Genomic DNA, 10600 nt, shown 5'->3' on the forward strand with positions numbered 1-10600 from the left:
TGAGGGTGCGCAGGGTGAGATCAGTTGCGCGGAAGAGGCTAACGCCCAGCTGCCCGGCAGATCGCGGGTTCGTACATTCGCGATAACGTTCTCGACCGCCAACAGATTCCTTGATCTGATTTCTAATCGTCTCGAAGGAGATAAGACCGATCAGGATGTCTCAGCATTTTTGCATCATCTACAAATTATCTGCCATCCTTCTCATCCTTTACGAATACGAACCTGTATGAGTTGTTTCGCGTGGTGCGTCGTACGATGACTTTATGCCCTCTTAGATTTATGGGTGCTAAAGTGCAACGATAGGTGTATTGCTCAAGGAGGCAAGCGAGAGGAGAAATTCTTTGTGTCCATGAAAACAAAATGTGGTTGTGTAATGGTATGGGACAAGGGTCGAATGAATTTTGAGTGTCAGTGAACTGAACTCTCTTAAGGTTTAGTGTAAAAGAACGCTTTTCGTTTGAAAGAGGTCAGTGATGATATACAATCCTCTTACTTTCAATGCGTGCTCCTGTTGCATGCATTTAACGAGCAATTAGTGAATTTTGTGATCTCTTGGAGTCAGGGTCTTGATTTAAAAACAATTATATCATAAGAAGAGACGCATTTTTCAGAATGAAGTCAACAATAGTCAGTCTCTTTTTGTTTCTAATCGGAAGTGCAGCGACAACTGAGACGACAATTTGCGGGGAACGCTTAACAGCATCGAGAGGAGTGATCCAAACCCCAAATTTTCCTCGAGCTTTCCCCGTTCCCATCAAATGTCGTTGGGTGATCGATGTCTCCGATATCCCGGCGACGAACAGTTCCATCGTGGTGTATCTGACCCAGATGTACGTGTTCAAAGGGCTAACATTTACCGAATACGCGTATTATGAGTCGGAGAGCATGAATTTTGGCGCGGCGTTGATAGAAGAGATCACCGAGGGCAATGTGTTCGAATACAAATTGTTTCGAACGTTCAGGCCGTTCCTAGTGATCGAGTTCGAGTTGGATCGGCTCGAAGGCAATCACGTACGCGTTTTGAACGATCTGCTCGACGTGTACGGGTTCAATGTCACGTATCAGATGACCGAAGACGTGCCCAATTCGGATTCTTGCTCCGTCCAACGTTGCTCATACACTGGAAATTGCCTCGTATCTGCAGATTACGCGTAAGTATGACAAATCTATGAATTCACATTTTATCATAATTGTCAGCGTGTCTTTCAATTATACAATTCCTTTCGAAGACATCGTATGGAATCTGTCACATTAGAAGTCATCCACAACTTTTTTAATATCTAATCTCTCGCTACATAAATACGTAAAGCGTGTCAGTACATATGTACGTTGCACTTGAGAGGATCAACACTCTCGAACACAAACACGGCAGGGTTTATCTACGAGAAGCAAGTAGATCCATTGTATTTATCCCAGCGGCCTTCTCAGCAACCATTAAATACGTATTACCCGCTGCAAGCGGGATACTCTTGGAACCTAATTGAGCCCCTTTATCATTTGCTCGGATTACTGCCCTGTTTGCTCTCCTGCAAGTTCGGTCGTGCGGCACTTTCATGCCGAACGATCCATTTCCGACACGTGCTGGTATTGCATTCTACCTTGCACTTTTATATTAAAAAAGTTCTTCCGTTGAGAAATAATTCACCTTTGTAAATGAAATAATATTTTTTTTATTCTCCAAGTTGAAAAACAAGAATTGGATTTGTGGAAAATTTGAGTTACCCTGAATGCCTGTCGCGAGGAATAATTTTGGAAACTTCCACCGTGGAAGTCAAACATGAAAGGGTGGTTCCCAGCGATATCATATCAACTCGTGAATCATTAATAAACCCTGCGCTCCCCAATTTGTCCTAAATTCTTCGACCTGCTCAGGGCATTACTACTGTATACCATACATAAAACTGGTCGTGTTTCTACACAATGTAAAGAGTTTTTATCGGTGGTTTGCTCGCAGCAGATTCTGGTGCGATTGCTTCGAGGGTTTCAGCGGCAACGACTGCAACATAGGCCCTCTCTGCTTCAACGATAGGAAGGATCCTGTTTGTCAGAACGGGGGTACTTGCAAGTATGACCATTAAAATGTTCTAATTCCAAAGAATCCCTTAGACTCGTGGATAGTTATTCTTTAAAATGACACTTAACTATCAAAAACATGAATAGAGGAAAGAAAAATGTAGGTCGACTTATGCTCGCATCATTGCGCTTTCCGAAGTCCTTTTGTAAAAATTCCTTTTGATCAAGCATCGGCGGGACAAGTGACGAGATCGTTATTTGAACTATTCTAGGCAAATTGGAGCGGAAGCGATGGTCTGCGAATGCGCCGATGGCTACGTTGGTCGCAACTGCGAGATCCGTCTTCTGGAAACTGTGGACGGTGGTAAGATCATCGTCGCTGGATTTTAGAGTTTCGGACTATCGTGAATAAATGAATGCATTATGCAATTTAGATGGTCAGATATAACATATTGCGTTTTCGTATATCGTTGCACAAAAAGTATACGTAACATTCCTTCAATCGCGGAATATGGTGTGAGCCTCCTCAGATAACATTCCGATGACTCACGCGTTCGCGTCGAGACGGAGTAGCGTAAATCATTCACGATTTTCTTCAAAGTATGTCGTCGCGAGGTCATTGTCTATGTTTGCAGAATGCGGATTCGAGAATTGCATAAGACAATGCCCGTACGAGACCGAAGAGCAGCATCCCTGCGCCTGCAGAAACGGCACGAAAATTTACAACAGTAAGTTCGCCCTTCCCGCAGCGATTTTCTAGAGTCAGGAGAAAATTTGAAATGGAACACTCTTGCAGATCGATCCAGGTACGAATGCAGAATCAAACTGTCGAACGTGACGTCTTTGAGGACCAGTCTGATTGCGCAGCACGGCAGCCTCGAGTCTTACGTTGGCAAACAGGTAAGCGGAATCCCATAACGATTTGAGGAAAAACTTTGCACGCTTGAGGAATATATTCATGATCAGAGTTGTTTATATATATATTACATAAAACAGTTAAATAATTTTTGTCGAAATTGATAAATTACATTAAATTTGGGAATTTTTATTCTTAAATCTGATTTTCGCGTGAACAGCCTTGCTACAAAGATAACAAGAGTAAATATCTGTTGTTATACTTATGTACGTATAGATTAGGTATCGCGTGTGTAAGAATCTCGCAGACAATATCTATAAGTGTACTCGTGGCGATCGCCTTGTCACGTTCTTTCGCAATCTTTTTGGCGTCTGCCATAAGTCCGACCGACAACGTCTTGTTTAAAATCGAGCACGCGCTACCGTATGACAAATGCATGCGCTTACTTCTTGTGTGCAGCTGTATCGTATAAACAAATATAAAATGTTATTTGATCATACGATCTTCGTGTGAGTTATAACAAGTGACAATTCAGAGTATGAAAATAAGATTATGCAAATGGATTATCCGCGAAACTCCCAGACATTGCATTCGTCGTAACCGTAATTCTCTCCTCGTACGCATTCTGGTAACAAATACTGTTTCTGAATATTCAAACGTTTCTTCAAATCCTCCGTCAGGCCGTGTCTTCCTGGATCTCCCAGATAAATCCTCGTTCCATTGCGTCGCGCTCTTTCGATCCATGGAATTAAATTAGCAGCAATTTCTTCGTCGTACAGCATATCCCCGATGAAAACCACATCGATCGATACCTCTGGTGGCTCGCGTAATAAATTCTCTCGTGACACTTCGACATCCACCCTATTCACTAACGCGTTCATCGATACAGCCGTGCAAGCGACTGGAATTAAAACAATTAAGTAATTAATGCTGTTGAAATATTCAAATATAATAGATGACGCAGTTATGATAAGTGCGAAACAACAACTTGTTTCGCAAGCGATTCTTTTTTTATATCAGATTGAACGAGTGTCGGCATTATGTACAATTACAGAAACACGCAATAAGCAAGTAGGATTTATTACATAATGCCAGTGTTATTCACAATACGTTACTTTCAATCAATTCTATAAACGATTTCCTGCTCACTCGCTAATCATCGGAATAGACCCTGCCATTGTCATTGCTCTTTTAAAATACAACACCGGCGGTGGTCTGATTTAGATAAGATAAGAAGAAAATTATTATCGAACCGATAGTCGAGGCGCAACGACTGTCTCAAATGTCTGAAGAAGGTCGATTATTGGGCAACATTAACAAGAACCGATGTCATCCAAAGAAAGTAATCTAAAAGCGATAAAAATCGACATTCTCTTCGCTTTAAGAATTTGATTAAATATACTCTCTTGGCTCCGCTGTAATTTCGTAAAATGTTCAATTCCATTATTTTAATGTTGACTCCATGAGTTCGCTCTGTTCCGCTACAATTCTGCAGTTTATCAATACGAATTCTCAGTCGTAGAAAAAGAGGATTCTTTGAACGTAATATCGGTGCGTCAGCAGCGTCCGCTCGAGACGGTTTGGAATGCTGCGGACGTAGAACCTAGAATGGACGGCCTTTCACTGACGCACGAGTTGCCAGACCAGTGAAACAGGGAATACCCTGTCTGACCCACATTCCAATCTCCCCTTGACCAATCGCAACACAGTTAATTTTCGACCGCTTTTGAAAAGATTCAGATCCTTCAGGTACAAATTCTTCTCATTCCTTGTGTAAATTCAAATCTATCTAGTCTTGTAAAGTGACGCGTTCTGTTTAGCAAGTTCAATGATGCAAAATACCTGTTCTTATACATTGTTATCGATCCGCATTCTCGGAGAACGTAGTTAAAGGAAAACCTGTCGCGTGCCAAAACGTAACCGCCTATGTTCTCGGAAATTACTTCAATTAATTTTCTCAAAGTCCATAACGATTAAACAAACACTCGAGCATCAGAATACGCTCTCAAGGACTGATTGTTCAAGATCATTGACATTTAAATAAAAGAAGATTGTACATAAAGTATCAGGCTTGACCTTTGAAATTTTTTCTAATCTTCATAGTCTCAAGTACATTTGTATATAAGTGATTTTTAATACTTCCTCTAATACTAATACCTATTATTATCAAATTAAAAGCAATCTCCTGTAGCTACTTCATTCATTTACCCATCCGCTTTCTAGTTTCCTGAACAGGTGCGCGAATGACGTCAATTCTACCTTCGAGTTTTGCGCACATTTTCCCCATTGCCCTGCCCGGTATTTCCATGCGACTCGTTTTCATTCCCAGTCGTAATATACTCGGTTCTTCCCGGTGCAATTCTCTACATATCCTGAGGTGATAATTTTCTCTTAAACCGTCGACGCTAACCGTGGCCGCTGTGAAAGAGTGCAGCTAACGATAATTGCGTTTTAACGAGGTTGAAAATGAATCGGGTAATGTATACGAAACGCGTAGAGCGAGCCGGCCGTTTCTTTTCACGAGCCACTCGTGAATAACGGAGAGCTTTTTAAAAGTCTGTAAACTGCTCCGTCATTCCCACAACTTTCCTTGATAGATTTTTGTGGCTTTATTTTATACGCGTACAGGTAACTATTTTTTTATGCAGAGACTCTCGTCATTAATTGTAACAATACACGTTTTCAGTTATATTATACATACCTTCATTGATATCATTAGCTAGAACCCTTGCAGCACCAGCCAGTTTTGCTGCTATGGCTGTAGCGCCACATCCGGCACCTAGATCCAGAACGTTTTTGCCCGAAACAAGTGGCCTTCCTTTATCTAATATGAATCTCGTCAGCGCCTGTCCACCTGGCCAGTAAATAGACCAAAATGGATCCGAGAAAACCTTCCTTTCTATTTCATCCGCCTCCAAAATCTTTTGGAAGAATGCGTTGTAAAGCTCGCAGCTGGGTGTTAAAAGAAACAGCTGTAGTTCGGGTGTCATGTGATTCCTGGTAAGCTCGGTGCGGTTCAGAATTACACGAGCCACGTTCGTTTCATCCGGTGCGACCCGGTCAATAACTCCCTGGTAATTTCTGCTCGTCGAATACCTCGAAGAGCTTCCTTCGCGGTATGCATAAAAGGGAAACCAGTTTTTCTGGAAGCAATCTAAGCCAAAAAGCTTTCTGTATGAATACGCTTCATTCCAAGAAGTACTAAATATTTATTTTTATATTGTGAAAACGATCAGAACAATCTTAAAGAATGATAAGACGTTACGTCTTCTCGGTACGTTATCTTATCTCCGATTAATTTTTTATTCCCTTTTCGAGAGATAAAACTAGTTGATTTTTGCGAATTATAAAACTTGATTTAAAAAATTGTGGCATCTGTTGCGCAATGTTACAAGAATCGTCAGAAAATTCTCAAATCTTATTCGGCGAACAGCATTTTACTGCGTGAAAGCATTAACGGTATGCCAAGGTCGATCCATTCATAAAACTGTACCGAGTGGAGAGATCGTCCTGGTTTTCCACGCTCGCGTTAAACGTGACATTTCAATAAAATTCCAATCCGAGCCAGTGCACCGTTCACGCGGTAAACGCACGAGACGATTATGCGACCTGTCTGAGTATTATCCGGCTATTTTTAGACCGCTCTGTTCCGGGAATATTTCTTGTCGGTTTCGAGATTGCAGCCGGCGATTTCTTGCCCGAGGAGTTCGGGATTCCCAGTGACTGCGCCTATACTCGAGCAAGGTGGCTGACCGTTCACTTGAAAAACAAATAAAAATGCAGATAAAGTAAAAGGAGCAAGTTTGAAAATGAAAGTTTCCGACGATTTCGTGAAGTGTCTAGATTTAGCAGGAAATCCGCTAAGAATTCATAGAATACATTTCGCTTCACATGACATATAAATGACGGTTTTATTATGGGTTACGCAAGTCATTAATTTTCCGATTCGCTGGAATTAAAGCAGTTATTCGTGATCGATTTAATTTTAGCCAGTCTGGCACGTTTGACGGTGTGTGACTACACACGCGTATGAAAGGGGATTAGGAAAAGAGAGATATAGAAACACTTTAAAAGGGGAACAATTGAAAACAGATGCGAGGTATCTACTGTTCGTGATTCCCCTCGGTTCTCCAGGTAGATTTCCACCTGGATTTATCAACGAGTCTGTCTGATGAAACCGAGAGACGAGAACTCCGCTGTTTGCATCATGTGGGGTATAGGCACGCTATGTTTGACACGGCCACGTGTCATCGATCGAGGAACCCTGTCGAGAAGAAATTGATGGGGAACCTGGTCAAACAAATTTTCCGCGGATGTAACCGAAGTTCACGAGCGATAACTGGATTATTCCAAGTCCCGTTCTACGACGATCGAGTAGGAAGAGGCACCGAGTAGATAGCGTGCATATTCTTAGAGATAAGACTACTCATTGTACGCAAAGAAACGCAATCTCATTCTCGGTTTCGCCAATCAAAACGACCTCGTCTATCAGTCCTCTTTTTTCCTTTCTTTTTAATAAAAATACGTTTCATCTTCAGAACGATCTAAAGGCGACATTTTCAAATGAGAAAACTAAAATTTCCGTCCATGAACCGGTGTTCACAGAAAACACGAATTCTCCTGAAACGCGTCTCCAAGTTCAAACCATGACGTAACTCAATTTTTGCGAATCATCCGCCTCGCGACTTTCCGTATTTCACACGGGAATTCTTAATTTTCTAGGCGACCGAAGGAAAATAACAAAAAGTTTTCCTCCAATTAATATTAAACGATGGTAATTAGACTAATTAAAAATCTTGTGTCTTTCTTGGTCGCTGTAAATTTTTATACATGTATGCGTCTAAGGATTACTGCGAAACTTTCGTTCTTCGCGTTAGTCCGTTTCCTAGTAAAAGCTTTCGATTCATCGATAAAAAGCTGCTGGCCGCTGTATGTACACAGTGGGTTTATCTGGAATACCCGCGAATATATAGCGCGATAACTTGGAGGGGGAACGAGACCTATAAAGAGGCGCTTGCCAGTTGTCGAGGTCACTCGTTACCAGACACTCGACGGAGGTACTGTGCTCGTAGCACTTGTATCTTCGTGAAAGTTTTCACTATTGCGTAAGATTGTTCATCGAACGAAAGGTGCTCGTGACAACGTAACAGTCTTCTCAGAAGGAGCAGTGGACATACGCAGTGGATAAATTGCGAACAGTGTACGCGAATTATTAGAAACTGGCGATCAAAAAAGGAATCCCGACGTTCAGTGAAGTGTGCAAACGAACCACGCCAGGAAACAGCAAATTGAGAAGCGAAGAAATCGAGGAAATACAGACCAGAGATATGACCCGTTGCCAAGTACAGTCCTACGCTTCAGCCACGATGACTGATAGGTACGGTATCTTCACGTTTTAACGCGAGTCACGTTTGTTGCGGGCACGTGACGTTACGTGTGCTCCTCTCACGAGGAGTCCGACCACGTTGCCAACGAGTAACGTCGCGACTTTACTGGTTTCATTATCACGTTCCTACCGTCTATCTTGATCAGTTCTTAAAACTGGATCGGACGAGCAAGCTAGAAATTATCGGTGTTAATTAATTTTCAGTGGAAACCCGTGGAAGGAGCAGGAGATGCTCAGTTCCTCGAGGACGATAACATGCGGCATGCTGCCAACTCTTCAAGCATTGGCATCCAAGGGATGCGAAAACAGTCAGGGCATCGTCTGCCTCGTGCCATTCGATGCCGATATGGACTCCGCGAGCCATCTTCAAATGATCCTGTTGGAAGCATATTGTCGCGAGACGGGGATCAAGGTGTTACGAGTCTCCAGGGAGAGGATACGGGAACATCTGTGCCCCGGGAGCGTAGATCTCTCCTGTGTACTCATCTCCAACGACGACCCATATTTCATAGACACGGCAAAGTGAATTGGAAACATGATCTGACCATATGGGAACGAATTTTTTTTCGACTGGTCACAGTCACGAGATATCGAAGGAGATCTTCGAGGATGGAGAAGGAAGTTGAAGGAGATACTTTAATCGATCTTGTTACAAGATCGACACTTCGAATTTCCTGATGTTGGGCGACGCCTCGACACGCAACGATCGACGGTGTCCGGCACAGGGTCGTCCAGTAGGCAGAGATTAGCACTATCGCGATAACGATTGATTCCAGATTGCAATCTTGATGGACATTATCGACAATTAAGCCACGAAGTTAAGCGAACGATTGTGAGATCGGATATAACATCCATTACGATTCCAATTGTTTAAGCGAGAGTGAAAATAACTATTTTTGTATAATATGTAATAGTTGAAAGGAGTCATTGTTAAAAACTGATGATTATATTTTAATGTATACATATTCTATGAAATAACATTGTTGTTAGTTTATTTATTCCTGTAAGTCCTTACGTATATGTGTGTATTTACTGTTTTGGAAGAATAGTAAGTTTGGGTAATTATTCTTTCAGAATAGTAGTACATTCCTCCTAACATTTTCCATGATTTTCAAACGCCTTGAACTTTTTGCGTAGCTTACAAAGTATTTAAGGAATTCGAATATTTCGTCCATGGAGGATTTACAAATCCTGAGCGTGACGTGAGTAGGTACATTAAACAAATAAAGAGATCAGTTACCTTGTTAGTTACCCGTGATAGAAAGATCGTCCAAAAGTATATAGTAGAGAGGAATTTCGATAAAAAGAAACGAGATATCTTTTCATCGTTACGCAGGCCCACGTCGGAGATTACGTTCCATTTCTTCGGAAACTCGGAGGATGGGGATAAAATTCGCGAATCCCTCAACAGATTGGTCCAACGTCGACGACTCAACGAGATCTCCCTCGAATCGACTCATTTCACCTTTCAACAAAAGCCTGCCCTTAAATTAAAGGTATACCTATTATACCAATCCATCATCTTGTTCTTCAACTCTTGTTTTAATTGTCTCACCAGACTCTCAAAACGAATTATGGACACGAGCATGAGATCCATTTGGGAGATCAGTTCACTCTGTCTTGTGTAGCTCAGGGCAGTCATGGCATAAACTTTACTTGGTACAAAGACAATATGCCGGTGAACATGAACAAAGCCGTCAGGTGAATAATCAAAAAGATGTTCAAAATCACAGCGGAATCATCCTTTCAGTTGAAAGATGTTGAATCTTATTTTAGAGAAATTTGGTACAAGCAACTTCCTACGGACGGTTCCGATCTACATACTTCAATATTAACTATAGAAAGAGCAACTGCGCTCGACGCAGGTCAATATACTTGTCAAATAGTAGACTGGGGTGCGCAACAATGTAAAAGTATTTACGTAGACGTGAGGGATGAACCAAATGTAAAAGTAATGCCAATGAGCGCTACTATAGACAAGGTCAGTTTGAAATTATTTGAGAGATTCCTGTACACGTATTGTGAATATCTTCTCTTTCCAGGGAACCAATATACAATTAATTTGCATGACGCCAAACATGCCTAACATAGGAATTGGTTTCGGCTGGACGAAGAACAGAGCCTTGTTAAAACTGGAACCCGGTAGCGAAGTCTGGGAAGATCTGCATCCAGCCGGGAGTATATTAAAAATTACAGGCGCACAGGTACATTAAGGATGTATTGGCTATACAGTCAATCCCACAAGTTTATGTACCTTAGAAAAACGCATTTCCTATAATTAAAAAGAAATCAGACGTCGGAAGAACAATGCTAATAATAAATAGCTACGTGCTAAAAACTATAGA

At 41.7% G+C, this 10600-nt stretch overlaps 3 protein-coding genes across 6 annotated transcripts in view; 2 read left to right on the forward strand and 1 right to left on the reverse strand.

Moving 5' to 3' along the window:
• The first annotated feature begins 17 nt into the window (after window positions 1–17).
• LOC108624011 (uncharacterized) overlaps window positions 18–10600 on the forward strand; it is a 14470-nt gene continuing 3887 nt past the window's right edge. The window contains exons 1-10 of one of the 2 annotated variants that reach the window (XM_018022934.2): window positions 18–1151; window positions 1955–2065; window positions 2286–2377; window positions 2649–2741; window positions 2810–2913; window positions 9393–9457; window positions 9592–9751; window positions 9814–9956; window positions 10032–10236; window positions 10298–10459. In XM_018022934.2, coding sequence (XP_017878423.1) covers window positions 613–1151; window positions 1955–2065; window positions 2286–2377; window positions 2649–2741; window positions 2810–2913; window positions 9393–9457; window positions 9592–9751; window positions 9814–9956; window positions 10032–10236; window positions 10298–10459 — 1674 coding nt within the window. In that variant the 5' untranslated portion in view covers window positions 18–612. The remainder of the gene's footprint in view (window positions 1152–1954; window positions 2066–2285; window positions 2378–2648; window positions 2742–2809; window positions 2914–9392; window positions 9458–9591; window positions 9752–9813; window positions 9957–10031; window positions 10237–10297; window positions 10460–10600) is intronic. The other variant, XM_018022935.2, reaches the window with a different exon arrangement.
• On the reverse strand, window positions 3038–8453 carry LOC108624018 (electron transfer flavoprotein beta subunit lysine methyltransferase-like). Of its 3 annotated transcripts, none has more exons than XM_018022946.2 (4): window positions 8190–8453; window positions 6363–6628; window positions 5571–6023; window positions 3038–3770 (listed from the first exon to the last, which is right to left on the reverse strand). In XM_018022946.2, exons 2-4 carry the CDS (start codon window positions 6409–6411, stop codon window positions 3433–3435), a joined length of 840 nt encoding a protein of 279 aa, XP_017878435.1. In that variant the 5' UTR covers window positions 6412–6628; window positions 8190–8453; the 3' UTR covers window positions 3038–3432. The 3 variants fall into 3 exon arrangements, with proteins under 3 accessions (XP_017878435.1, XP_017878436.1, XP_017878437.1); XM_018022947.2 differs by lacking the exon at window positions 8190–8453 and adding an exon at window positions 6977–7188; XM_018022948.2 differs by lacking the exons at window positions 6363–6628; window positions 8190–8453 and having other exon boundaries at window positions 5571–6078.
• On the forward strand, window positions 7108–9233 carry LOC108624019 (uncharacterized). The gene is made up of 2 exons (XM_018022950.2): window positions 7108–8246; window positions 8460–9233. Exons 1-2 carry the CDS (start codon window positions 8197–8199, stop codon window positions 8779–8781), a joined length of 372 nt encoding a protein of 123 aa, XP_017878439.1. The 5' UTR covers window positions 7108–8196; the 3' UTR covers window positions 8782–9233.

Source organism: Ceratina calcarata, unplaced genomic scaffold (genome assembly GCF_001652005.2).
Source record: "Ceratina calcarata isolate Rehan_Ccalc_2016 unplaced genomic scaffold, ASM165200v1 scaffold297.2, whole genome shotgun sequence".
Taxonomy (NCBI): Eukaryota; Metazoa; Arthropoda; class Insecta; order Hymenoptera; family Apidae; genus Ceratina; species Ceratina calcarata.

Bases quoted from the DNA above. Each gene is read 5' to 3' on its own strand.
- LOC108624018 (XM_018022946.2), bottom strand. From the start codon at position 6,411: ATGTCACGTTTAACGCGAGCGTGGAAAACCAGGACGATCTCTCCACTC. The intron at 6,024-6,362 runs GTACAGTTTTAT...TTTTTGGCTTAG, and splicing joins CAGGACGATCTCTCCACTCG to ATTGCTTCCAGAAAAACTGG. The intron at 3,771-5,570 runs GTATGTATAATA...TTTTAATTCCAG, and splicing joins AGCTAATGATATCAATGAAG to TCGCTTGCACGGCTGTATCG.
- LOC108624019 (XM_018022950.2), top strand. From the start codon at position 8,197: ATGACCCGTTGCCAAGTACAGTCCTACGCTTCAGCCACGATGACTGAT. The intron at 8,247-8,459 runs GTACGGTATCTT...ATTAATTTTCAG, and splicing joins TCAGCCACGATGACTGATAG to TGGAAACCCGTGGAAGGAGC.